This window comes from Carica papaya, chromosome 7 (assembly GCF_054855325.1).
Source record: "Carica papaya isolate Zhongbai chromosome 7, ASM5485532v1, whole genome shotgun sequence".
Classification (NCBI taxonomy): domain Eukaryota; kingdom Viridiplantae; phylum Streptophyta; class Magnoliopsida; order Brassicales; family Caricaceae; genus Carica; species Carica papaya.
The window spans coordinates 5,952,305-5,980,090 of record NC_142315.1 but is presented as its reverse complement, the minus strand read 5'-3'; the positions used below and the strand labels follow the sequence as shown (position 1 = coordinate 5,980,090).

General features: G+C 33.8%; 3 protein-coding genes across 9 annotated transcripts; 2 read left to right on the top strand and 1 right to left on the bottom strand.

Annotated features, from left to right (window-relative positions):
- Positions 1-1,525: 1,525 nt before the first annotated feature.
- On the top strand, positions 1,526-8,549 carry LOC110822055 (protein SAWADEE HOMEODOMAIN HOMOLOG 1-like). 4 transcript variants are annotated; one of them, XR_015813639.1, is made up of 10 exons: positions 1,545-2,045; positions 2,663-2,769; positions 2,929-2,974; positions 3,098-3,227; positions 4,197-4,266; positions 7,355-7,406; positions 7,653-7,796; positions 7,888-8,007; positions 8,097-8,194; positions 8,266-8,549. XR_015813639.1 is itself a non-coding variant. In XM_088208371.1 (9 exons), the coding sequence occupies exons 1-9, from the start codon at positions 1,989-1,991 to the stop codon at positions 8,139-8,141; spliced, it is 750 nt and encodes a 249-aa protein (XP_088064497.1). In that variant the 5' UTR covers positions 1,547-1,988; the 3' UTR covers positions 8,142-8,326. The 4 variants fall into 4 exon arrangements, 1 of the variants encoding a protein (XP_088064497.1); XR_015813638.1 differs by having other exon boundaries at positions 1,549-2,045; positions 2,684-2,769; XR_015813640.1 differs by lacking the exons at positions 8,097-8,194; positions 8,266-8,549 and adding an exon at positions 6,350-6,390 and having other exon boundaries at positions 1,526-2,045; positions 2,684-2,769.
- A 271-nt stretch (positions 8,550-8,820) lies between these two features.
- Positions 8,821-17,961, bottom strand: LOC110822099 (Protein kinase family protein). 4 transcript variants are annotated; one of them, XM_088208369.1, is made up of 17 exons: positions 17,269-17,961; positions 16,843-16,953; positions 16,685-16,758; positions 16,502-16,571; positions 16,345-16,400; positions 16,164-16,235; positions 14,998-15,092; positions 14,847-14,913; positions 14,600-14,729; positions 14,305-14,523; positions 14,059-14,201; positions 13,808-13,982; positions 13,531-13,621; positions 13,279-13,436; positions 10,834-13,174; positions 9,228-9,318; positions 8,821-9,145 (listed from the first exon to the last, which is right to left on the bottom strand). In XM_088208369.1, the coding sequence occupies exons 1-15, from the start codon at positions 17,641-17,643 to the stop codon at positions 12,875-12,877; spliced, it is 2,136 nt and encodes a 711-aa protein (XP_088064495.1). In that variant the 5' UTR covers positions 17,644-17,961; the 3' UTR covers positions 8,821-9,145; positions 9,228-9,318; positions 10,834-12,874. The 4 variants fall into 4 exon arrangements, with proteins under 4 accessions (XP_088064495.1, XP_021907798.1, XP_088064494.1 ...); XM_022052106.2 differs by having other exon boundaries at positions 8,821-9,318; positions 10,834-12,055; positions 12,986-13,174; positions 17,269-17,960; XM_088208368.1 differs by having other exon boundaries at positions 9,228-13,174.
- A 7,863-nt stretch (positions 17,962-25,824) lies between these two features.
- LOC110822102 (Avr9/Cf-9 rapidly elicited protein) lies at positions 25,825-26,701 on the top strand. The gene has a single exon (XM_022052108.2). The coding sequence runs from the start codon at positions 25,879-25,881 to the stop codon at positions 26,410-26,412; it is 534 nt and encodes a 177-aa protein (XP_021907800.2). The 5' UTR covers positions 25,825-25,878; the 3' UTR covers positions 26,413-26,701.
- Positions 26,702-27,786: the final 1,085 nt, after the last annotated feature.

Genomic DNA, 27,786 nt, shown 5'->3' with positions numbered 1-27,786 from the left:
ATCTTGACCCATCTTATTATTCTCTCTTGGGATATCTGGTCATTTGCCTGGTAGGATAAGACCCTTACTTCTAACTTTCCTCCCCTTGCATTGGATTTGCATCCATGGACCATAGTTTTCATCTGGCGTCACCACATTATCTTGTTCCCTGGGGCCTGTGCTTCCACTATTGCCTAAATCAATCTCCGTCTCAGCATTTTTCTTGCATTGGCCTTTAAGGTGCCCATAAACTCCACAACCGAAGCATATAACAGGCAAACCTTTATATTCCACTCTCTGTAGGCGCCCATCTAGCATGAACTTATAAATGAGTGGTTTGGTCAGGTCAATTCCAACCGTCAATCGAGCAAATTTACCCTATTTTGTGGATTCAGTATTACATCAATGTGAAATACCTTTCTTATCACCCTGGAAATAGCTCTGAGCAGACTCTTATGGTAATAATGGATGGAGAGGCCAGGAAAACGCACCCAAGCCACCACATTAGTTACATCAGGGTTAGCAGTAGAGAAACTGGGGGACCAAGGCTACACCATGAGGTAATGACCATATATAACCCATGAGCCATCTGTCAGAACATGCAGGTAGTCCTCTGTCGAGTGGAACTTGACCATATAGTAATCATTATCGAGGTCAATCAGGTGTAATCGATTAGTGGACTTTCACAGGCTATGAAGTTTTGCCTAGAGTGCTTTATACCCAGTCGGCTTCCTAAGCAGTCGAGTAATCACCATAAGTTTCATATTTTGTGCTAGGAGATTATGCACCTTATTCGAAAAACTGATTCTCGATATTCCATTCTCCATGCCAAAAGTAACATTCCTGTCCCTGATCTCAATTTCATCTTGGCTGGCAATAGCTTGATGACTATTGATGAGTTTATCTCTAAATGAGGGTTTTGCATTCAATGCTTTCTACGGCGAAGGCAATTTCTCAAGGTGCGTAGTTTGCAGTTTCTCGGTTGTAAATTGCTTAAAATTTACCGCCTCTCTGCCTATTCCATAAGCCTCATCCCCAATCACAGTATCCACTATATACACATTTTCTACACTCAAATTTTCCACACTAGACCAGAGCAAGGTTGGGACTGTTGGTCGGGTCGCACCAGGATAGGGGAGAGCCGCCGCTGTTGCCGAGTTACCAACAACCATCATTGTCTCCACCATTGGCTCATCCTCCGCAAACAGCCCCTGGATTGCAAACGGTCGGGTCTCATTCGGACACATAGGGCGGGTCGCACCAAATTGTTCCACTGCCCCTGATTTTACATCTCCTCCCATTGGCGTTGGGACCAGGCCCTGTTCGTCTGCCATCGATGCAAGAGATTAGCCCCAGCACAAATCGCGTCGTTCCACCGTATTTGGTACGTTTCCGGGTCGGTGACGTCTCTTTTACTTCCATCGCTTCGTCTATCATCCCTTTCTCCGAACTCTTGTGCTCAACAGGAAATGAAGAGTGGTTTTCTTTCGGTCTTATCTTAACCTTCTTTGTGGACCGGTTTGTTTCCGGATAAGGCTTCCATTAAGGCGACCTCAAGAGAGAGTAGCATCTTGGGATTGGCGGTTTAGAGTTCTGGTGGTTTAGGAGCGGCGTTGAGAGAAGAAGACAGCTTAGAGTTTTTAGAGAGAGGTTTTTTTTTTTTCCTTTTAAACCAATAGTGAGAGGTATATTTGTCTGTTGCTCTAATTCCAACAACACTTTATTGAATTTTCCTGAAATCAAACATTAGAATTACATAAATTTGAACATCAATTCTCCTAGGGTGAACCAAACCCAGCAAAAATGTGGGAAGGAAGTCTGGGCACCCAAGTAAAAATTTGGTGGAGCTGTATCCTCTGCAACTTCTAGGGTTTTCAACCCATTTAATTCAAGCTTTGGAGACGGAAATTTCTATCAGCCTTTAATCACTCGTTAAGAAAGGAGCCAAAAGAAGAGCCAGATAGTTTGTTTCTTCCTTTTTCCTGTTAGTTTTGGGGAGGGGGACTTAGATGGATCGTCTTCGCCCGAGACAGAGACTGCTTTTCTCTGGCTTCACAAACGCTGAGGTACGACAAGAGAGCTCTTGCTTTTCTTCTGTTTCTATCGTATCTTTATATGGCTGATGATGATTAATTTGTTTGGCCATAGGTTTTATTAGAATATATACTGGAATCAAATATCTGTTTCCTGTGTCATGGGAATATGGGATACGTGTCTTTAGTGAAAGCTTTGATGTGACCCACTGATTCAGTGCAATTGTTTAATCAATATGTTGTTTAACTCATATGTTGTTTCCTGTTCGTGGAGCTGGAGAAATTGCAATTCAAAGTTGTTAGAAATGCCAACATTAGCTTTGTGAACGTCAGGTTCTTCAGTGGAATTCTAATATTACCAGAAAACAATTGTATCAACACTCATTGTTGACACAGAGTCTTAATTCATCATTTCTGTTAATATTATTGGCAGTAGTTGACAGAAATGTTCATAAACTTCTGTAACTTGATGGTGCATTCCATGCCAATGTTAGAATCTCTCTTGGTTGTACGTTGTGATATCAATGAATTGTGTTTGAATTCAATTGCAAAATTCTTATGTCCTTATTTTTGGACTCAACTGTTTAATTAAACATTGTTTCTGGTTCAGGCTAACTTTTATTCCAAATCATTAATCAACAGTAAAACAGCTATTTTTCCTCTTACAATAGGTGGAGAAGATGGAGAAAGTTGTAACGAAACTGGGAGGACAAATGGTGAACAGGGAATTCTGTCAAAAAATTACAAGAAGTTTTAAGTGAGTGCTTCCATTGGACTTTTAGGTTGATTAGGTATTTGGTTAGGACTGAGGCTTATGTTTGATGAACCTTCTCTAAACTGATGAATTTGGTCAATAACTTGTTTTTTTTCTCAAATATTTTCATAACTTTTTTTTTTCCAAATATTTTCTTTGCAGTTCCTCTTCAGGTCGTGCTGGCAAACCTATCATTAAGTGGACTGAGGTTCTTGCATCTTGCATTTCTCTTAACTCCCTATTCTAATTTGGCTTGGTTCTGTGCATTGTCACAGTTATTCAAACATTAGAACTGTAATAAATGTCCTATTGTACTAATAACTATGTACAGGTACAAAATTGGTTCCATAGTAGGCTGCAAGAAAGCACATCCAAAGTAGCTTCTTCAACTGATGCGTCAAAAAATGAGTCTGTACTTCGAGAGAATGATCCTCCAAATAAGGAAAATGGAGGTTCTAGAGGTGCGTCTTTCTGAATATGATTCTTAAGTTTTGAAACATTTGCCATGTACATGAACATGAGCATTTATTTTTAACTAGTCTATCAAAATTTGTTTCTTTTTTTTATATGATTCTCATGTGATTTCGTAGCTCTTTTTTTTTTTTGGGGGGGACAGGGGGTGGGGGGGAGGGAGGCTACTAGTTTGTTGTGCTTTCTGTGGTTTTTCTTTATAGGTACCTGATATTTTATAATTGTTCTACAAGTTTACTGGTCCTATGGAAAAAATTTAGATATGAAGGCATCTCAGTTCTGGTTGGTCTAACTTGTACATAGTCTGTGAAAGACTTTGGAGCATGTTAATACTGTGATGACGACTCTAAAGTACTGATATTAACACTCAGATATTTTACTGGTTGCGACCGTGTATTTGGAATCCATTGTTAAGATAACATAATTTTGAAGATTTGTGGATTAATAGAGTCAAGTTACAAAGAAAATTATCTGAAACAATAGAATTTGAATGGGATAAAAACTTCTGTTTCTAGAATATCTTAGTGGTGCAGCTCTTGATGTGTCATTGCAGTTTTCTACATTTATCTCTAAGATGCCTGGTTTTAACATTAACATGCCATTGCATGGCAGATAATACGTAATGCATCTCTTTAGAATATTAGCATAGCTTGATGAACTAAAGAAGGCATATAGGATAATTTTTAAGACAAAGTTGCATCATTAGTTTTGACCATAAAATAACTAAGATGGTCATTCATTAAAATGATGAGGCTTCAATTGGATAGAAACAGGACAAGAAAGGTTTCTCTTTCTTACTTTTTGTCTTGATCCTATTAGTTAACAATTCTTAGTTTCTAGGACTCGTATCTCTTATGATATCCTTTTTAGATAGAAAATGGGACCTGTAGGACATTTGACCTGTTTGTCCTTTAAACTTCTGCCAAGAGATTTATTTCTGAATCACCATTTTTTTTCAGGAGTAGGAGAGAAGATTCCCAATTTGGAAGAATTGGAATTCGAGGCCAGGTCTTCAAAAGATGGAGCATGGTAAGCATGCATATTAATGAAAAAGCAAGAACAATTAAAATTGTTGTGGTCATTGCTAAAATGTTGATAGATCTCTATGATGACACCGTTTTTAATGTTTAAGCATAAGAAATCATAGTTTTGAATTGCAAGACAAGGCATCAGCTATTTAAGTATTGTCATTCTACTCCAAAATTGTAGATGACAATGAGAAATATTGGATAAGAAAGCATAACAGAATGGTTGAAAGTACTTTATAGCTGATTTTAGGCACATAAGAGTGATGTTTACATGGATACAGATATTTTATTCACGCGTAGGTGAAATTTTAGAAGGTTGGGAATAATCTTAGTTGTAGATTTGATTCAAGACCTTTTTCTTGGAGTGAGTAATCTAGGGGCAAGATTGGAGGCATGGTACTATGAGGACATTTGGTGTTGCTTATTGAGCGTATTTAAGCAGTTCTAAGTAACTTGTTAAAATTTATCTGTTTGCTAATGGAATAAGAAGGATACTTAGTGTATTGCCGATTAGAAACTTTAAGAGAGAAAGAATAAGCACATTCCCCCTAACTTTTCCTGTATTGACTTACGATGCTAATTGTCATGACATGTTCAGTTATTTTTTCTCATACATTTATCTTTGTTTGCATTAAAAACTAGAAAAAGTTCATGTTTATATAGGCATTTTATCTAAACATGTAACTACCTATTTTCTAGATCATCAAACTGGTACTTCGTATTACTAAAACATCTATTGCAGTATTCACACTTCTTTCAACAATCTCAAATACCAGTACATTATTTCAATTAAAAAGCCCTCTCTGATATGTGATTGAACATTTTGGAGATTCTGCTACCATCAATTGCACGTTGCAGTAGTTTTGCCAATCATGGCATGTTCACCACAGTACCATTTGTCTTAAAGGTCACTTGCTTACTAAGTCATGGGTTGCAATAAACTGTCATATAGTTCACTTGGAGAGTGGTCATGAATAATGCTATCCGAGATTCTTATTTATTTTATATTGAATGATTTCAGTGTCTAAAATACCTTGAAAGTCTGTCCGATGGAGATACTTGCTTAGGGATCAATCCTTTGAAGAAATATGCAATAATTTTCAATCAAGGAAGACTTTCAGTATGATTGCACTGCTTTGAAGCAAAATAGATGCTATAAAAAGTAGTTATGGAAACTCTTCTGGTTCTAATCCATGTAGCCACATTAATGAGATCCCATTTCTTGTAAATTTAACCTGAACACATTAGTTTTGTAATCAACATTTTCTGCTCTTCAAAACCAAACTCTACCAATTATGCTACTTTGTCTTCTTACAACTAAGTTTGGGTTTAGGAAGGAAGAGAGAGTCCCTTTATCCTTGTGAGTCTATTTAGTGGTCGTCTCCCCCCTCTTTCTGCTACGGCCAACCTAGCTAGTTGGAGCAGGAAAGCCAGTTGAACCGTGTGGTGGAGTGTAAATAATTTAACACAGTTCTAGAAAGTGAAGTTTGATATACTGTGTAATGAACTTCCAAACAGATGGGCTAACAACTTACTTTAGGCACTAAAAATAGAAATACTTAGCTTATTCAGCTAAATGTTCTTGTACCTTCCATGAGAAAAATCTCATGTTAACATAGGTGAAAGGTACCTTTCACCCCATACCTGAATCAGCCTGCTGAACACCCATAAGAGATTGACAGTCAAAAGCAGATTTTTGCAGTTAGATGGTGGGGTTCAAATAAAATATAACCTTGTTACTTGGTAGAAAACAAAGTAGCCATCATGCAAAGTGGGCTAGGGATAACATCAATTGCAATCTTCATTCTGCATTGTTTGCTAAGATGCTGTGATGGTTTTTATCCTCTAAAAATGCCCTGTGGAGAAATTCTTCACTACAAGGTATGGTTTTGCTATTAGTGGGTGGTTTTCTTGAGGGGGCAGGGGTACTTTTGGCTTTACCCAATCCAGTTGGATTAACAAGGACTTGAATGACATTATGAGCTGCTCCAACTTTTTATGTTGGCAATGCGAGGAGGGTCTAGTATTGGTGACTGTTGGTGTATGTATGGACCGCTAAACTTAACATTTTCTTCTGTTGACAGGTTTGAGGCTAAGGTAGAAGAATGCTATGAGTACACAATGGGTGAGATTCAATTAAATACTCCTATTCTCCAGAACTCAATGACTAGGAGGTGGATGAGTGGATTTCCCTATTTGCATATTCGGAATCAGTTTGCGTCCAGCCCAATCAGGAAGATTTCCTGGTGTGGGAGATCTCTAGAAATGGCTTGTTAAAACCACTACCACTTTTTTTACCAGATTTTGCATTGTTTTTCCTTGAAAAAGCCATAGAAGACCTAGGCATTGCCCCTTAGTGGTCTCAGTGAGAAGCAGCTTGGGAAAGATTTCTTACTTTGAATAACTTGATAAAAAGAGGAAGAATTCTGAGTTGATGGCTTACTTTAAAAAAAAAATCTGGTTGATGGCTGTTGTTTATGCCTACCAGGGTGGGTATCCCCTGCCCATTTTCTCGTTTCATTTTCTGACACTAAAATGCTCTGGGATTTGGCTCTTGCTCATCTTAAATATTTCTTTGCGTGTTGTGTTCTTCTGTTGCGTCAAAGAGGAAATTTGGATGTCGTCTGGCTTGAAGGTCGGAAAATGTCATCTTCATTCTTTTGTCCATTTTTTCGCATAATTTGGAAATAGGAAAGTTTTTGAGAATTCTTCATCCTTTTTGGCTGGCATCAGAAGAGAATTACTGGTTGATGATTCGTATGTATTTTGTCTTGGAGTCACCCAATCAAGATGGGGTAGATATAGATATCTTGGATTTTTTTTATATTTCATCCTTTAGGAATTGTAAATGTTGCATATTTTTGTAGTTGAGTGGTACTCAGCGCCTTTTTAATGAATTATAGTTCTCTGAAAAAAAAATCATTTCTTTTGTTGTGTTTTAGTTGTCTGAAAATAGCAATGAATTGTAGCTATGAAGAGGAAAAAGCTTCTTATTCTTTTTGTTCTGGTGTCTGTCTGATGATTCAATTGAACAGTTAGGCACTTGCTTGATGCTATTTCTTAAGGTCTTGTTATTTTTCTCACCGCAGGTATGATGTTGACACATTTCTTTGTCATAGATATACTTGTTCTGGAGAAGCTGTAAGTATTTAAACTGTGAAGTACTTGCATTGTTATTTGAAGGGAACTAACTAATATAAGATTTTTCTTTCTAAGTAATCATGATATTTTGAATATGTTGGTATGTGGTTGCATGTTAGTATGTACTTTTGTATGTGACAAGCCATGTTGTGGTGATTCTGATATAACTAATAACTATATGAAAAACCTGAATATCTTTTATTCTTTAATCTGTAAATTCATTAACGTTTTTGTTAATTATTAAAGGAAGTTCGTGTCAGATTTGTTGGATTTGGAGTTGAGGAAGATGAGTGGGTGAATGTTAAAAATGCTGTACGAGAAAGATCCATTCCACTGGAGCACACTGAATGTCATAAGTTGAAGACTGGAGATCTTGTTCTATGCTTCCAGGTAATTCTAAATGCATTACATAAATCTTGAAATGCCATGAAACTTGTTGCCTTTTATTTTCCTTGCATATTTATGGTTAACTGAATTTTAGGAGAGAAGAGATCAAGCAATCTATTATGATGCTCACGTCAAAGAAATTCAAAGGAGAATGCATGATATAAGGGGATGCAGGTGTCTTTTCCTAATCCGTTATGACCATGACAATAGTGAGGCAAGTATTGCTTACACATGATGATGCTCCATGCCCGTTTAATTGGCTTGTAATTGTCTTCTAATACTTGTTCATTCCTTACTTGCTAGGAGAGAGTTCGATTGAGGAGACTATGTCGCAGACCAACGTATTAAATTGTATTCTACCTGCAAGCAAACTCACAAATATTTCATCGACTCTAAGCTGGGTAGGGTTGCCACACTATTTGTATGATATGAACATTGTAGATTTGATGAATTTAAGTTTATGCAATTACAGGTGTTATCAGCGCACTTCTTTTTCTCTTCTGTGGAGCTAATGGAACTGTTTCTCCTTTGAATTTGCTCTTTGCTGTCTCCTTTTCTCACCGTCTTCATTATGGCGCCGGAAATTGTTACATCGCAAAACTTTAGGTGCTATCACTGGAGCAAACATAAAATTTATATAGAATTTCTGGAACTTCATACCTATTTCAATAAATGTAACTTCTAGTTCATGAATATTAATTTAATGTATAAAGTTTTAAGATTTTTAATAAAATTTGAAATGTATTTTAGTTTTAACTTCTGAGTTTAATTTCTGTTATCTATTAAAATTTGTGTATCTAATAATTGAGTAAATGTGAACTCATAATTTTTTTACAAATTTGAATTTGTTCCAGCCACATATTTCCACAACTGTTGGACTCATCAAGATTTAGTTCACTCATCACAAGACAGTAAATGGTAATAGAAGGAAACAAAAACTTATGCATTTTTAGACATTCGTTGAAAAATAAATTCTTGATTAAAAAAAAATTAGTTATTGAAACAATCAAATTGCTGTTAAAATGAATAATAAAAAATATTTCAACACATGCACAGTAAAACTACCCAACAAAATGGGATTCAATCAAATTACAATTCGAGTACTGAGCTTTTTTCGGTATCAACTACTTTTTACCATTCGATAATTAGATACGTAATTACAAACAGAACTATAATTAGCCCCCCAACACAACATTTAGAAACAAAATACAAAACGAAATTGGATAGGAAATAAAACATCTCCTTTCAGTCTTTCCCATTACATCCCAATTCAATATCATTCTTGGCACACATTTTTTTTCTAATGGCAGGCTTGTATTACAGGTATTGGACCTGTACACAACTCTATTTCACTGCAAAGTTATGTAATTATCTGTCTAGAAAAGTTTTATTCAACCAAGAAAGCTGAATGTTGGTGGAAGCACATAGACATACCATCGTCAAACGGATTACATTTCCATGTCAAGGTTGATTCTTCACCACCCGAGTTGCTCCGACAAGAAAAGCTTCCATTTGAGACCTACAACTGAAGAAAAACAATAGAATACACAACATTAATTATGCATTACAAGGTGCAATAAAAAAGTTGGAACTTCTCCAGTTCTAGCTAAGTTCCCCTTACTCTATCTGGTATTTGAAAGAATGCAGCCCTGAATATGCATACAAACAATGCTCAGGATACCAAGAGTAAGAATCAGAAATTATAAATATCCAACTGCAGATGAGATACCTTTCACATAATCCAGTGAAAAAAAGGTGGGAAGTGGTTGAGAGAAATTGAAAAGATGTCATTTTGTAATTTGAGCAAAATTTATAAACCACATGCCTTGAAGAAGACACAGAATTGGAGTTACAATGCCGAGAATATAGTTAAGTGCAAAGTTACTAGAAAAACAACTTTCATAGCACATGCATGGTAGCAAACCCCCGAGTGTTGAAGTAAGAGATGTGCTTGGATTTCTTAAAAACACTAGGCAAATAAAAAATGAGGTACGCGCAAAATTCAATATTCAATTCCACTAATGAAGCCTCACTAAAAAACAATCTTACTGTGGAAAGCACAAAAATAGATCATTTCATATATAATCATATGATATCAACTTCTTGAAACCCGTTACACTCATTATACCCCCACTTCCACCCCCCCTCCCCCCAAACCCAAAAAAGAAAAAGCTAAAAGGACAAACTGGTACAACTCAGCTAAATGATGTATTCACATGATAGGCATTCCAATCAATTCAAGCTCCAAATATTAGGAGTTCATAGGGAATTTATTTACCAAAGGAGATTTAAAGAAAAAAAAGTCGCATGGTCAATTCCTCTATCTACAGGTATGTTAGAAACAAATGAGCTACTTATATGGAGTTTACTTCAAGAATTATCCTTAGTCAAGGCATCAAGATATGAAAATCTCATTTCATATAAATTCTAAATAGAACTAAAACAACAAATTTCATATTTCCTACAAACTAATTATTGGATGATGAGTCATGATGGTTTGGAGGAGCTTGTTCATTTGTTTGGTTTCTATCTTCACACAATCACCTAGGGCATACATATGTTAATTGGAAATAACTTCACAAAATCCATTTCCAAATAAATTCCAGAAAACTAATTCTGAATATTTATTTATACCAGGGTTTTAAAAGGGATATGCAAAGATTCAATTTGGTCTTACAGGGTTCAGTTTAAAGACTTTAAAGCGGTGACATACCCTTTATGCTTTAATGATTAAATTTTTTTCCACTTAATTAGAAAAAAAGAAACAAAATTTGACTCATATTCTCCCTAAAATCAATTTATTATGGGGGAAACCTTAAACCATAGATGCTATACATGAATAAACCAAATGGCCTGTGCATGACAAATAAAAACAGTGTAAACCATGCCAACAAAAATACCAAAAGCATCAGAGATCAATAAAATTATGCCAGTCAAGTAATAGAATGGATGGTAATAAGGTAAAGAATAAAAATAATTAACCAAATTGCAACAAAATAGAAGGAACCACAAACTCCAGTATGAAAATTGTGTCAGGTACCTGGAGTCCCAGGACTTTCCAAACTGCAAAAAGGCACTTAGTCCGAGAATATCTGACTGTTTAGAAGGGCATTGCTCCTGTATTTCTAATCCGAAGATCCTAAACATGAAAATGAATTCCTTTACCTGTGATAATAATGCACGGAAAATCTTGCAACTCCTTATTGTTAAGACTCACGCAAACAATCAGATACAACCTGCAATACAATAATTAAGCCAACACACTATAGACCACTGACAGCAGCTCTTAGTGACAGATGACCAAGAACATTGACACAATGAAACCATCTGCTCTCTGTGGAAGTAGCCAGTAAAAAAGTATTAATTAATAAATACTTAAACAGCCTATCTAACAACATAAAATTCAAGCAGGTCGAATGATCCTTAGCTTTTTATCTGGTGCCAACCAAAATAATAAAATCCACTCAGCTTACATGGCTTTCTGAGTTAATTAACTCTAGCCAAGTCAAAGTAACACCTAAAGATGTCTGAATCTTAGGAGAGCAGAGGTGTAAAGGAAATGGAATTGAAGCAGTTGCATATATCTAAGTTTAATTTAATTACATGTGCACAGACTCCTAGGAAGCACCTCTTACATGAATGAAAGTCAACAGTAAACCACAGTGAACTGTTGCCTCAAAAGTCTACAAGATAAGAAACATGTTTTCCCTCCTCAAAGGTTAAAATCAGATAACCCAGATGCGAGATGTTAAATAAACAATCTTAAGGATACTCAAGTTCAGAAACAAAAAGTACAGAATGAACAACTGAAAGGACCTAAAGCCCACTGAAACATTTCCAAAACATCTTTTGATAATCAATGACCTGTGCACATGCCTCCAACAAACTAATTATTGTTCAAAAACTATACATTCCAATAGTAATAAAGAGGCCCCATCCTAGCAGACATTAAACATCTACGTTTCGTTCTCAAGAACTTAGACTGAATTGAAAGACAGCACAGGTGTTTGCAATAGATGCTACATGATGATGACAATTAAGTTGAGTTTTTGCATATATCAAGTCCCACATGCAGTGTCCAGACAACCTGGCTATAGATTATCCTAGTCTCCACTGGGGTGGATGATCAACAGCTATCTCTTCTCGTACGAGCGCATGATCAAAAATGAAATCATTCACATCCCAGCAAAAGTTTTGCATGTTTATGAAACAGTTCGACCGTAGCAAACAGATGCAATATAAAGATTCTTCGCCCATTTCTCCTGCAAAAGAAAAATTGTAAATCTTCTGCATTTTGTCAAATAGAGACAAAAAATATATACGAAATAGAGCAACGGTTAAAATAGTAATTTTGGTTCTGCTGTTCAATTTTCTTCAAAAAAGCAAATATTATGGGAACAACCAAATCAGAAAATGGTTGGCCATTGACAAGGAACCAACAAATTACTGTCAAATATTTCCATCCAAGATGTACTCGATAAGGCAGTAAAATGCGAAACCAAATGGCTCTTTTTCTTTCCTTTTCTTGCTTTTTGCTAGACAATTACTCCCTCATTAATTAAATCCTGACAAAAGCACAGCAAAATACAAACAAAAAATTTTCTTTATTTTGACATCCCATTTACTATTTCTTTTCGTCTCCCTTGTTTCTTCTCTTGTTCCCCCATTTTCCTTCTTTAAACATGCAAACCCTTTCTTGCATGATCAAACGCACAACTCAATGTCATTTGTAGTCTGCATCCGTGAGTCACCAACACTCCAGTCTCACCGGCATTGCCGTTTAGCCACCCTCACCGGCATTGCAGGTGTGCTGCCCTCCTCTGTATCCCTTCTCTCTCACTCCTTCCCTCTTTTCTTCTTTATCTTCTCTCTTTTTTCTGCCATTAGCTGCTCAACCCTACTCACTCTCTTCTCTAACAGCTGTTGGATCAACAAATGTAGCAGCAGTAATAGAAATCTTAAAAGATTTTTATTTATTTGTTCCTCTTGCTTTTTAAAGAGTGTTTCCTTCAAAAGACCTTTTAAGTTTCTGAATGCTTCTTGATTTGTTTAAAGGCAGTGAATTCCATCAAGGATCTCTATTAAATGCTAAGCCACAATTGAAGGTTGAGGATCCATATCAAAATTACTTCAAATTTGGAGTGCCAAAATGAATATTTATTTGGAGGAGAATAAGAAATCTCAATTACGACCTTGACATGCGTACTAGGGAAAGCAGAAGTTCTAAGAGTTTCTTGCGTCTCATCAGCCGGTTTTCTTCTTGGCACACTGAGAACAAAAGCAGCCTGGTCCCAGGTTGCTGCAGTAGAGGTTATGCGGTAACCACTGTCCCACCTTCGATGAATACCTTCACTGGGGTATAGAAAATCTAGTTCCACAACCTGTGATAAACCCCAGGAACGAAAATAATGTCAATATTTATATCTTTTTCTTTCCCACCATGATAAATTCAACTTTAGCATAAATCAAAAGATGCCAACAGAACCTGGTCAGAAAACCCAGCACCACGAGACATAACGATTGCCCATCTACTTCCAGCAGTAGCCATGGAAGTGACATAAAAACCCTCCCGCCATTTTTTATTTATCCATTTAAAAGGAAATGAATCACTAACTTTATAAGATTGCTGCAGATACTGGGTTCCTGGATTCACATATAATTTGAGAAAGCATTATGACATAGAAATCCCATTTTCAGGTTATAATAAGCTAAAAGTAAGAAGGAAAAGGAAACCAACCTTTAGACATTACAACTAATGAGCTTCCATTATTTGCTCCTGCTATTGCACTGATGTAATAATTCTTCTCCCACTGCTCCATAATCCACTCCTTCAGAAAGGACGAAAGTTACTTGGTTAGTTGTTGGTCTCAAACAGACTTAACTTCTCTAAGCATAAAGTATCAGGATCCAAATTGTGCAGCTTCACCGCAATATGCAACACATTTTGGCATGTAGCATAAAAAGTGACAAATTTCAAAAAGATAACTTCCTGGTTCATAGGTAACACAATCAACCTTGTGAAGAAAGTACGGTGAGAGTTCATAAACTTGAGCAATGAATCCAGTTCCGGCATCCATAATTAGAGCCCATAGATTTGCACAAGAAGCCACACTGCTGATAAACAATCCATCTTCATTTCCCTTCTCAATATGCTGTGAGAGCCTCACATCAGCCACATTATAATGATATCTACAACAGGAGGGAAATATCAAATCCTGTCCTGCCATAAAATTCATGAAATAATCAAGTAACTTTTAGATCATACCTTTGCTTCATTGGCCTACGAGCATTGTAAACACTAATCCATTGTGTTGCTGGCATTCCCATCCGAACCTTCTTCTTTGGTTGTTCATCTTCTTCTTCCTCTATAGTCAAACGTCCCCTCTTATGGCCGACTTGATAAATAAGCTTCATAATAAATTTGCATGTTAAGTAAAATCGAAACAAAACTCATGTAGATTTGTCTCAAGTACAAAACAATCATATGATCCAGAAAGGAAATATGAAGTACCTTCTGAGCACCATCAGTGTTTATTGGCCTAATATCTGGATTTGGACCAACAATCCCATCAAAAAGGGAGATATATTTAGCATAGTTGGGTTCCTCGTCAAATTTCAAATTCACTACATATTCAACAAATTGCCGGAAAGGCTGAGGGCAAAAGCAACACAGGGTTTCTGGGGAAGTGGCCATCTTCTTCTTGCAGACTAGAAATCCTTTATTTTCTCCCTAAATAAATCATCCTACTATCAGAGGGTGAAATATAAAATATATGTAATCATTCAACAATTTGGATGCTATAAACCTGATATCCTTGCCAAGGCAACCGGCCACGTAGAAGAAAAACAAGTGTGTAAGCAAGAGACTCCAAGTCATCCCTCCGGCTTCCAATCCTACCAAGATGAGCATGGACGCTAGCATACCGCACTGTCCCCCTGCAACACAGGGATCACAAAACACAATGAACTATTATGTGAAATAAAAGGACATGCAGAAATGCCAAGCAGAAATAAAGTTGCTTTGGTCAAACAAAGGCATCAAATTTAGATGACCTGAATACATCTGGACGTTGATCATAATCAACATGCAACCCAGTTGAACTATCTCGCCACTTGGTTGCTGGAAGGTCACAGAAAAATAAAAAGCCTACAGATTAGTTTTAATTCTAAGCCACAAGCACAAAATAAGATATTAACACCTTACCTAATCCAAGGTCAACAAGAAACAATTTCTTCTCGTCAGAAGTTCCTGGGGTGCCAAGCAAAAAGTTCTCAGGTTTGACATCACCATGCACATATCTGCCAAAGATTGGAGCAGCTACATCATCCAAATATTCATTACAAAGACGAAAAGAAACTACTAAAGCGTCATTGGCTGAAAGCCATTTACTCATCTAAGTCACGAATAAGGTTTGAACTTCTTTTTTTCTTTTCAAAAGTAAGGAATTATGGTAAAATAACGACAACGTGCAAAATTTATGATCATGTCCTATTTCTCATTCTGTGGCCAAGATCGATAGTAAGCTTGATGCAGAGACAGGCACAGTCACTTGCTCCCAGGCTCTGCTAAGATCAGACATACTACTAAAAACTAATCACACTTGTACTCAAATATCATGCTTACACTCAAATATCACATTTACACTTGAAATATCACCACTATACTCAAAGTGTCACATCTACATTCGGGATATCACATACAGGATTTCATCGCGCGATATTGTTTATATCGTCATCAAGGAGAGGCGAATGTAAAGGTAATATTTGAGTGTAATTGTGAAATTCTAGTGAAATGCATAAAATTTCAATATAGAAATTAATTATTAAAGATAAGCGAACTATTAAATCTAAAGATTGTAAAGTTAAAAGCACTTTGAAAAAATTACAAGGAACATTTGATTTGAGAAATTTTAGTATTACATTTATTATATGCATGCATGTGCTTGCATGACGCCTGATTTGAATATTAAATAGCAGAAATACTTACTAAGCTAGTAAAACTCATTGAATTTCACACATGATATTTTATAGATCACGTGAATCTGGAATAAGTGCCAGACGAGTGAAGGACACCTGAGGGCGCCTTGATCAGTGTATATTCTATTTTATTTTAGTTATCGTATCGTTTGTTAAACTCTACTTGTGAATCTCATGTTCTATATATATGAATGTTGTATATATATCAGAAGGATGATTAGTTCAATTTAAATTTTTGAGCTGTGCTTCTGGATATTTTGTGGATCCCACTGGTTGGGAGTAGTATGAGTACGTCATAATATGGCAAAATTGCCTGACAAGCCAAGTATCCTTATATTTCACCAAAGGGGGTGGAGAAAAGATCATAAACAGCATTAGCAAAAGAAGTATCACCCTTTTGAGTGCATCTTCTCCAGTATAGATATTGCTTCAATAGCAATACATGCAACCATTTCAATGGACATCCTGGAATTGAAAAGAAAGCAGTTAAAAAAAAAAAGAACAAAGATTAGATGAAAACAAACAAAAATTTCGAAGATTAAAAAAAAAACCAAAATCAGGAAGAAATCCTTACGTATGCGAGTTATTATTCCAAACATCCCACAAGCTAGGTCCCAGAATGTCCATGACCTGTATGGATTGTAGAATTACGTCACAGGATCCTTCTAAGATCAGAATGGAGCAAGATATGACTCACTGTTCAAACGGAAAAATTGGAAGAAGACACATACCATGACATAGTAATCACCTTGCCGGCCTTTGTAATGAACTCGTGGCACACCATGACTACCACCAAGGGCGCTACACAAACAGAACAGCAAGCAAGAGTTACTTCACATAGGGAGTAACCAGGACAACTGAGGACTCAACTAACACAAAACAAGCATACATCAAGAGAAAAGCAGAAGTCCTACTTGTACACTTGCCACTCATATGGTGGACCATAATTACATCCTTTGCTGCTTCTGTGCTCAAATTTTAAGGCTACCTGAAACATGCGCATATCAAATTAGCAAATAACCCGTGAAGTTACTGTTTAAGCATGCCAATGCACATACAAAGAAGGAAATACCTCTGCAGCTCCAGGCCCAGTTCCAATTCTCCTGCCAACATATACTTGGCCAAAACCACCTTTTCCTAACTTTCTTTCTATTTTATACATTGGAGAACCACCAACCTGGACCTGTTGCAATGAAAGTAAACAATAAAATGATTTTCCAAACTAGATAACCACGTTATCTTGGACAAGCATGATAGTTGTCAACTTAAGACAGAGGCCTTTCGAACATACTCCTTAAATTATGACTTGCTTTCATAACATTTACAGAAAAAGATAATCATCTAAGGGACAAAAAGATATATCCAACCGACTAATAAAACATAAAATCTCGAAATTTCCTCATTAGAAAACTTTAATCTCTTAGCTTCGACTTAAAGGGAAAAAATCCAACATAAAATCGATCATCCAAAAAAGAAAACATCTTTTTTTCTAAATCACCTTCTCGGGAAGCGGTGCTGTGCTTCCTTCATCCTCAGCTCCAGGCCCCTTATCGCCGCTTCCTCGGCCGCTATCGTACTCGTCCATGGTCTTCTTAGCCACCTCTTTACTCAAAACCCTAACCTCTTCCCCCCTCTCTTCCCCCAATAACGGCGTCGCTTGCACACCGTCCACACGGTCCACAATATTATTGCTTCCGCCGGCTTTATCGTCGGCAACAGCTACTGGGTCCTTGTTCCTCTTGTTCTGAGCGGTCCTCCTCTGGCGACTGGGTCGGGCAGTGAGCTTGTCGGGTTGCGGAATCGGGGCAATCGGGTTCGGGTTTGGGTTGTTCTGGGCCCGATTTCTGCGTGCGTGGCTACGCAGCTCAGGCATCGTACTGAAAATGTCTGTCCATGAAGGTTCAAGAAGGTTCCAGAATCATACAAACAAATATCACATAACAAGGATCAATTTTGAGCAATGAAGAGAGAACGAACGTTGTTGATGGAGATTAAGGATCGAGGAGAAAGTTAGGGTTTGGAGATTGGAAATTTGGAGATCTGTGGAGGGAAATGAAAAGAATGGTGTTCTCTTTCTCTACTGAAGGAGAGAGCGATGAACGATGTGATGTAAGGAAGCAAGTGTTCTCTTGATTTTTCTTTTCTTCTCTTACTGGTAATTACTTGTTTTCCATTAGCTGGTACAATTCAGTACTTGCGGCAACCAGGTGGAATAAAAATTGAAGCTTTAATTTTTTAACTGCAGTAAATTATGTAGTTAACGAGGAGTCACAGGCTTTCAATTCTTATGTTGACCTTTTTACTAGATATGGTGAATTTTAAAACAGTAAAAGAAAATATGATTTGATGTTTTCATGTAAAAATTAGTAATTAATACAAAATATGAAATAACAAAAGATTTGTTTGTTTTCAGGGAAGCGAGGTGTGAAATTTAGAGAAAATTTAGAATTTTTTTTTTTTTTTTTTTTTTGTATATTGAGACTGAATATATATATGTGGATATATATAATTTTTATAAAGAAAAAAAATTAGTTCAATAACTACAGTAGATCAAATCGATTCCCAATCTAACTAAAATTCTCTAACTCGAATTTTATAATTTTAAGAAGACATATTTTCAAATATTAAGATAAAACACTTACGAACTTTTAATGCTCCCATCAAATTGGTGAATATGCATTTTTTATCGGTTAAGTTTATTGGTCATTCTCATCAAATTTTTAAATCTTTCGAAAGTAGTTTGATCCATGATAATTCACACACTTATGTTATCACATTAAATTTTACATCGATATTTGATCTAACACCATATTATGGTCGTATTTCTCAAAATTATAAGATTACATATAAGAAAAGTGTAATAACTCACAATAAACTATCTATCAACTAGTAAATCTACATTATCTACATCATACCTGAAAGAATAATCTAATGTTCCGTTTTAATACAATTTATTTACCAAGATTAGCTTTTAGGTAATATAATATTTTATAAACTGAATAAATATAGTATCTCTTAAATTATGCATAGATGGACTAATTACATTTTAAGTCATATTTAATGTATGAACTTATATGAGTAAGATATATAATTTTTTCAACCAGTCTTTAATACATTTCTTTAATCACAGTTAGAGCTTTATTTTACTAGCTTTACTCTCTGTCTTATACATAATTCTGATGTGAAATAAAGATCCATTAGACTCAGTTACTTTAATTCTCAAATGTCTTTCGGTCTTCCAAATTCTTTTATCTTTAATGTTTTGATTAAACATCTTCTTAATGTTTTTTTCTTATTCTTATATTTCTTGACTACTCTTATCATTGATATATATACTAAAAAAATTGTGATATTTTTTAAATCTAAATACTTTATAAATAATATATAATCTCTCAGATAATGTTTATACCAAGCGGCAAACATTATTTTCTCAAATCTTCCAAATCCAAACCCTTAGTATACCTCCTAAACCATATAGTATTTTTTTTTTATATACACAATTTATTATGTCTTATTTTTCCTTAGAAGCCTTCATCAGTATCTATGTATATATCTTCCTCAATATTATTACAAAGAAAAATATTCTTACACATAATTACTCTAAATACTAATTAAAGTTTGTAGATTAAATGACGATAAATTTTTTACTATATTTGTTTCACCGAATGTCTCATAATAGTCCACATTGTAGTTTATGTATATCTTTTTTTTTCATCTAATTTATATATTCTTAAAAAGTTATTTGTTATGTAATTTATTATAAATACCTATTTGCATCTTATAGGCTTTTATTTAGGTGATTTATAAGTAATTTTTCATCTTTAGTTTTTGAATATATTTTATTATAGTATCTTTATCTATAATAATATTTGTTTAGATAAGTTTTAAAAGTATAACTGTAAAAAAAAACAATAATAATAACGAAATGGATGAAGGGCTTGAATAAATGGAAAAAATATATATATATATATCATATTCGTAAGTTATATAGATATACTTAAAAGGAAAAAAAAAATTCTAAGTATAATGTTCTCTAATATAAATAAGAGATTCACTTTTTAACTCAAAGTTTTTTAAAACATTAAAAAATCTAATTTAAAATATTTTAAAGATAAATTTTTCTAGAAATTTTTTATGTATTTCAAAAGCCTTTCTTCGAAATATAACAAGAATAAAATGATTGGCTTTAAAAAGTGGTAAAAAATAATTTTCGTTATAAAATCATTTTATAGTATGGATTTCATCATGTACCTTTTTTTATGTTAAGAAGAAATAAAACGATGAGATGTAAAAAATTACATCACATCTATGTTCAAAATTTTAAAAATATATGTAATGTGAAAATTATTTTGTATACTCACTTCTCTGTGTTTTTCTAAAATTTAAAGATTAATAGTAAAATTATTAAGATATGTGTAAATTTTATTACAAATCAGTTATGTTTATAATGTTTTTACGAAAAAATTCACTAAAAATAAGAAATATCAAGAAACTAAGTAATTAACAGAAAATTAGTTAAGAATAGAAAATCCTAACAAAAATTCCTAAAAGATTAGGAAACTAAAATACTAGGAATAGAAAATCTTAAGAAAACTAATAAACTAAAGATAATAAATTAAAATAATAAAATAGGAAACTAAAATAATAAAACCTAAAATAGTCAAATAAACTTGAACTTGTAAAGTGTGTAGCATTTCCTCATGAATTAAGTTCATTATCAGAGTTTTATGATTGTAAAGAAAACTTGTCAGTTAGATATTACTCAAAAATATTAACAATACTAAAAATATTAAAGATATTTATATTGACAAGATTAATCTTATAAGTATTATAAGCAATCTTCAGAAGAATCTGAATAATTATTTTATTTTTTTGTCATTCAATTATTGTAAAAACCTATAGAAAAATTATGTTTGTGAAGATGAATTATCGCTAAGCACTTTTTGTAAACAATTTAAGATATTTATATCGATCAACAACTATTTTATAACATAAATTTATATCTTTTACGTTTTACTTAATTTCTTGATGAATTTTTTATATACGATCGATAAATTCTTCTATTTTAAGATAGAGTATTGATAGAGGGAATCAATGGAATCAAGTTTGCTATATATTTTAGAGTATTGGTGTAAAGAACTCCACAAAGGAGTTTCTTGATAGAACCATTAGACATGTTGTTACAGGCAAACTCGATCTACAAAATGGTAGTATTTTATTGACTCGGCTTATTCACTAGTCTGTGAATGTATTATTGTATTTCAAATAAGTATCGAATAATCTCTACAACATCATCCAAAAATAACTTACACTGGGAAGAAGTTATAGAATGAGGAACACCATGAAAACAAACAATTTTCCAAAAGAACAAGTAAGCTGCATAAAAGGCATTTGAAGTTTCTTACAATGAAGAAAGTAAACCATTTTGGAGAAATAATCAATTACAACAAACACCAAAATCAATGCCTTGTTGAGTCCATGGTAAATCAAGAACAAAACCCATGGTCAAATCTTGCCAAATTGTCTCAGAACAGGCATAGGCGTAGGCGTGTAAAGATTGGTACTTTGAGCTTGTCTCTTGGCTTTCTAACAAATCAGACATCGTTGAACATCACATTTGATATCTATTTAAGTTAAAGCCAGTAGAATCTATGTTCCACCAAAGTAATCGTCTTATCTAGGTCAGAATGCACTCCTAATTCTTCAACGTGCAATTCCTGAATTATAATTCAACAAAAAATACCAAGGGTAACTCTATAGTTTTGAAATAAAAACCCATCCTGAATCACGAAATTAGTAACAAATTCCCTATCATTGCATCTTGCTCAGACATTACTAAAATCTTCATCATTAGTATAACTATCCTTCAAATAATCAAACCCCACAATATTAGTACTAACTACAGCTAACAAAGAGGTTCATCGGACTCCATATATCAATTACGTTATTATGTTGACCAGATTTATACTCAAAAACAAAAGTGAATTTTTGTGAGAAAGTAATTCAACGGGCATGCATCCTATTTACTATTTTTAGGAGTTTATGAACTTTAAAGGTTGATGATCCATAAATAAAACAAACTCTCATTAGATCAAACAGTGCTTATAATGCTTTAGAGCTCGAATTACTGTATAAAACTCAAGTTCATAAGCTAGTCCACTTTTCATGAGGTTTACTAACCTTTTCACTATAGAATTCCACTCGACAATCTTCTTGAGACAAAACAACTCTAATTCCTAATGTTGACACATAACCAGTCAACTTCAAAGACTTTCTCAAAACTTGGAAGCACCAATATGGCTGCATACCCAACTTTGCTTTGGTCAGAGCAAACTTATCTTGTCTTTTTTCCCATTCGAACTAGCCTTTTTAAGCCATGGAAACTTTGTACCTAGCACACTGTTTAAGGGGCTGGTCTTTCTTATATTGCCTTTACTTTTCTATATCCAAATGTATACCATCTTTTCCCACAACAAAATATGTAAGGCTTTATGATATATATATATATATATATATATGTGCAATATGTAAGTTTGTGAAGTGTCCTTCAGCTGCTAACTTGACTTTATGGTCGAGAAAAGCTTTGTTGGCTTCAACAAGGATTTCATCACCATGGATGAGTAACTTATGGCAGTACCAAGCCAAGAATAATCTGCCTTGTTAAAGAACTGAGTTGATTCAGGTGCATCGTTGTTTTCTCCTGCATCATCTGGCAACTCCCATTCTGGGTGTCTTCTTCTCATTGCTTCCTCTTTGTATTCTTCTCTTTGGTACTTATCATAGCACTGTTGCCAGTTTAACCAGTTTGTGTCAGACGTGCAATTAGATTCAACAATTATATATGTTATCTTTGATATAGCAAGTTTATGTCAGTTTAGCAAGCCTTACATTCAATATGGCAACTCCCGTTTGATCTAAGGGGCTGGACTTGGGGAGTTTCATTATACTTTCTATAGTATTCACAATCTCTATTAGATATAACAATTTTTACCTCTCTCTCTCTCTCTCTAGTTATCTTTTCAACCTCATTAATAAACATTTCTAAGGTGTCTATTGATTGAGATTTTTCAGCAAACATAATCGTAATATGAAAAATCATCAACAAAGCATATATGAGTTTAGAAAAAAAGGCATTGTGCTTCTTGGCTGCTTGTTAATTATGCGATTTATCTCGTTATCTTTAATACAATCGACACAAATACTGAAATCAGTACAATTTAAATAAAAAAATATATATTTTTATGAGTTTTTGTATTCTTTCGTAGATATGTGACCAAATTATTTATGTCATAATAAGCAGAGGTTTCACCCACTAACAATAAATATAATAACACACACTAATAATTTACATGAAAAAATAAGGACCAAAATGCTTAACAAGACAAGCAAAGAGGCATCAAACCTTAATAGGGATTCAGACACCAGGCCTAATATTAGAAATTTCAGCCAATATAGAAAGGTATCAAGAAATAACATATGCCAGTGATTATTTGCTGATAAAAACAAGAGAATGATGCAATGAACATCAGAAATTTGAGAGAGTTGGGAGAGAGAAGTGGAGATAGATTTTGGGAAAAATGGAGAGAGTGTTTTCCATTTATTACATCGGAGTATTTATACACACAAGAATTAAGTAATTACAAGATGACCAACTAGCTTTTACAGTACTACACACTATTTTCAACAAATTACAAAACAGTAAGTAGTTTAATATACTCTAATAAAAAGGAGCTGGATAAAAAATGGCCTTTGAGAAGTATTTCAACCTGTTGGATGACTTGGGTAGAAGTGGGTTTTGTCAGATGACAAAAACCAGTGCTTTTAATATTATGTGATTCAATTCTTCTTTCATGGATTTGGGGTTCATCTTCACTGCCAGGGCCCCCTAAATTGTCTTGGCCTTGTTGACTTCTTTCCTTTTGCCTTGCCCTTGAAGTGCCAAAGAACTGGACTGGGTTGAAATTGATGAGAATGAACAGTGCTGGGTTGAGCTTATCAGAAATAATAGAAGAAATGGGCTATGGATTTAAGAGGAAACACAGCAATTTGAGTCCATAGAAAGCAAAGGATCTGATTTTTCTACTGCATATTTCCCATTTCTTTTTTTGCTCATATATATATATATTTCTATCTTTATTCTCTTTTTTCTTTCAAGCTTTAAGGGTATTAAAAGTATCAACTATTAAGATAATGCGTGTTCAAATAAATCTCCCTTTTGTTTCGGAAATAGTTTCCGCACATAATAATTGATAAGAATGTGGGTGCACACTCGAGAGAATACGTATCACTTTCTATTCTAAAAAAGATCGAACACATCTAATTCGAGAAATAAAATTTAGTAATTAAACTTAAAAGAACTTTGACATCTTACTAATTTTTTTCATGTTCTAATCAAAGATAACTCATATTAAAATATGTAACACACTTAAAAAGTTCATATAAGATCAAAATTCCAAACTAAGCATACATACTTCTTTATAAATCATCATGTCTTCCATTTTCTTCCTTTTTTTCCTATGCTAGCTTCTATTACTTTTTAACTTTTGATGCAAATAGTTTTTCAAATTATGATCAAATGTAATAGTTAATAAAAATTAAATACTTATAATTTTGTCAAAACTAATGCACGTGTTCTAACAGCAACATAATTTTCTATCATTCTTATTATATATTCGAATAGCAGAATTTGGAGTAAATAATTGAACTTGTTAAGAAATATAACGGGATTTATCGTATTGCAGAATCAAGCAAATCGAATTTAAATTAATAAATTATTTATTATTATTTTTTTATTATTCAATACCACGAAATGTAATTATAGTGTACATATTCAAAAAAGTTTAATCAAATATACGATTTATAGAATTGTAAATCGCATAAGTTACATTATATCTCTATATTCAGTTTTAATATATAAAGGTATACATATGTCTATATATAACACTAAATTAAATTAAGAAAAACCAAAAATTCAATAATTTTTTTTTTTTGAAAACCCACAAAAAGTTATATCTAAATATGTAATATATCATATAAACTAAAACTCATAAATTAAAAATAAGAGTAGAATGCTAAAATAAATAGAAACAAATTTAATTAAAACAATTTCATTAAGTTGGCCCGTGCATAAAATAATAACGCTTTAACTTTACTTCTCATTTGTGGCTAAGTGGGCCGCTGTTAATAATTTTTAGCGCCCAATTCTTGCTAATCTAATTGATACTTTTCTTCCATTGATATTACATATAATTTATATATATATATATAAATAATAATATTTTGAATTGTAAAGTTTATATATAAATGCACAATCACCTACCCACCATATAAATATTTCTATATAAAATATTATATTTAACACCTATCTTTATTACTTTAGGTTATAATGTAATCATTACAACGCAATGGTCCGCCAACAAAATTCCACAAACCGCAATTCGTATATATATATATTATTTTAAAAAAAGAATAATAATAAAATAAAAATGTAATAATTACAATCTACTTTTGTGTGTTAATTAATCATTAATTATGTAATTATAGGGAAATTATACTTAAACTTTTGTCATTATAGCGAATATGATAAGTTTAAAACTCCTTTTTCACTAATCGAGGCATTAATATTTAATTAAGTAAAAGCCAAAAAAATATAAATAAAATTTATGTAATTTTTTATATCAATATTTGCAGACTTTATAATATACAATATACTTAATTATATATTATATATGGGTAAAAATTATAAATTATATGCTTGAAATAAAAATTATTCTTGGTTACTTTTTAATTTCATTTCTTTTGCATCTTAAAATTAGAAAAAGAAAAAAAAAACCAGGTTTAAATAAAACTTATGGGATTCATGTAAAAGCTTTAATTTTGTTAGTATGGATAATATATAAGTATATATAATATGCATTTCTGTATATAATAAAGTGAGTTATAATTATATTTAAATTCAACTTATCCTCCGATAAAGTTAAAAGTTATACACAGTATAAAAAATATATATATACATATATAATTGCCTTATGATTGTATATGTATAGCAGGGAAGAAACGTATACTTACACTTCCAATTTTCCTCCCTTTTCAGGCCTTTAAATTGAGAATGTGCGACCTTACACCAAACCCAAAACCAGAAGTAGGATTAACGAAGATGTACAAGAAACTATCCAAAACGGTGCGTGTAGTTTTCTTCATGATTCAAAAGAGTATATCGAAGAGCAAAGATCTGCAGATCTTGATGAAACGTGGCAAGGTCCTAGGCGAGTCCGTAAACCACTTGATGATCCACACTCACACCGCGCTCAGTTGCCGTCCTCACGACGTTCACCTCTCTTTCGTTTCTCCGTCTCCCAGGTACTACGAGTTTAGCTGCAGTGACACACCGCCGCCGCGGCTTTTCCACATCACCAGGCGAAAATCTCACAAGCGTCATGGTCGTGTGTCAGTCTCGCCGTCGCCGTCGACGGCGACTTCGGCGGGGATGGAGAATGACGGCGGGGGATTTCAAGTGGATGAGGCGGCGGAGGAGTTCATTCAGAGGTTTTATATGCAGTTGAGGTTGCAGAAATGGATGGCCGGCCAGAGTGAGAATAATTTGGCTTGTGAGAAATTATTAGGCGTACGTTGCTCATATTAACACTTGTAATTCGCTTACTTACACTTTCTAAAATGTACAAGATCGGTGGGTTTTCGTAATTATTCTTTTCTTTTTCTTTACGTGATTTTTCATGATTATCAATGGGGTAGACCATCTGCATGCTTACACACAAAGGTCCAAGACCACTTCAACACAAGATTAAATCTAATTACAATCTTTAATAAGTTTGATTAGACTTACATATGACTTCAAGCCTTATACTACGTATAATGTGCCATCCTCAAACTTGTATTATTATATATCATTTGTGTTCGGAGTGACCCTTAATTTCCCTTTCTCCATTTCTATTATACGGAGTCTAATATGTTTGATTAGACTTTCTCCATTTGTGTTCGTGAAGTTTGATTTTCAGTTGCATATAATTCCAAATCAAGTAGGTCCAAAACTCATTCCCGTACAAGTTTGTAACCTAGTCTTATTGACACGACTTAACCTAAAACAACAAAGATAATCTTGGTTTTTATGTTCCCCATTCCCTTTTACTATTTTTAAAGTCACTTTTAACATTAGGATAAAAACAACTTTCAATATGTTTGCTATGATAAAAATATCTTTCAATATGTAGATCTCTTAGTTTTAATTAGTAAGGGTGATAGATGTGATTCAACTAGTAATCAAACAAATATAAATTCTCTTTTGTGCCATAAAGCTTGTGGGTAACACAACAACCTTAAGGTTATATGATTATCCTATCGTGATTGAAGGCAATAGTCGGTGTTGTATGCTTTTATGATTTATAATTTAGTGTTAACATGCTTTGAGGAATTTATATATGATTTAAACTACCATTTTTCGTTGATATTCATTCCCTATATCATGTCTTTAGGATACGATAGTAACCATTCAATAAAAACACTAGATAAATAGGATCGTCACGAACACTAGTAAAACTAATGCAATTCCCTTTAGCCAAAATGAATTGCTAGTTTTAGAACGTAAGTAAAAAACGATATAATACAGTTTCATATCTCTCATAACTAATTAAAAATTTTATAATCTTTATAGAGAAACTCTAACCAATAGTCGATGGAAAGTACACTAAAAGGGAGAAAGATATTTACGATCTCGAAAAGACTTAAGAGGTAAGGCTCATAAGCTCTATTTTAAAATTTACAACTCATCAATTATATATATGTTTTTCACATATGGTTCCCTTTTCATGTTACATAATTGATTCTTTTAAGATTTTGATATTCCTTTCAAACCTAAGGCTATGTATTTGATTTAACTACGCACACCTTATTAATTTTAAAACAATTTTAAAAAATATTGGTTAGGCATAGAAATTGTTACTGGGGTGAATGATCCATGAACAAATTCTTGGGACATTAAAGTCATAACCATCCAGAAGTT

Coding starts and splice junctions, on each gene's coding strand:
- LOC110822055 (XM_088208371.1), top strand. CDS start 1,989: ATGGATCGTCTTCGCCCGAGACAGAGACTGCTTTTCTCTGGCTTCACA. Junction 2,975..3,097: donor CTATCATTAAGTGGACTGAG/GTTCTTGCATCT, acceptor AACTATGTACAG/GTACAAAATTGGTTCCATAG. Junction 8,008..8,096: donor ATGACCATGACAATAGTGAG/GCAAGTATTGCT, acceptor CTTACTTGCTAG/GAGAGAGTTCGATTGAGGAG.
- LOC110822099 (XM_088208368.1), bottom strand. CDS start 17,643: ATGCCTGAGCTGCGTAGCCACGCACGCAGAAATCGGGCCCAGAACAAC. Junction 16,954..17,268: donor CAGCACCGCTTCCCGAGAAG/GTGATTTAGAAA, acceptor TCATTGCAACAG/GTCCAGGTTGGTGGTTCTCC. Junction 13,175..13,278: donor GTGCTGGGTTTTCTGACCAG/GTTCTGTTGGCA, acceptor GGTTTATCACAG/GTTGTGGAACTAGATTTTCT.
- LOC110822102 (XM_022052108.2), top strand. CDS start 25,879: ATGTGCGACCTTACACCAAACCCAAAACCAGAAGTAGGATTAACGAAG.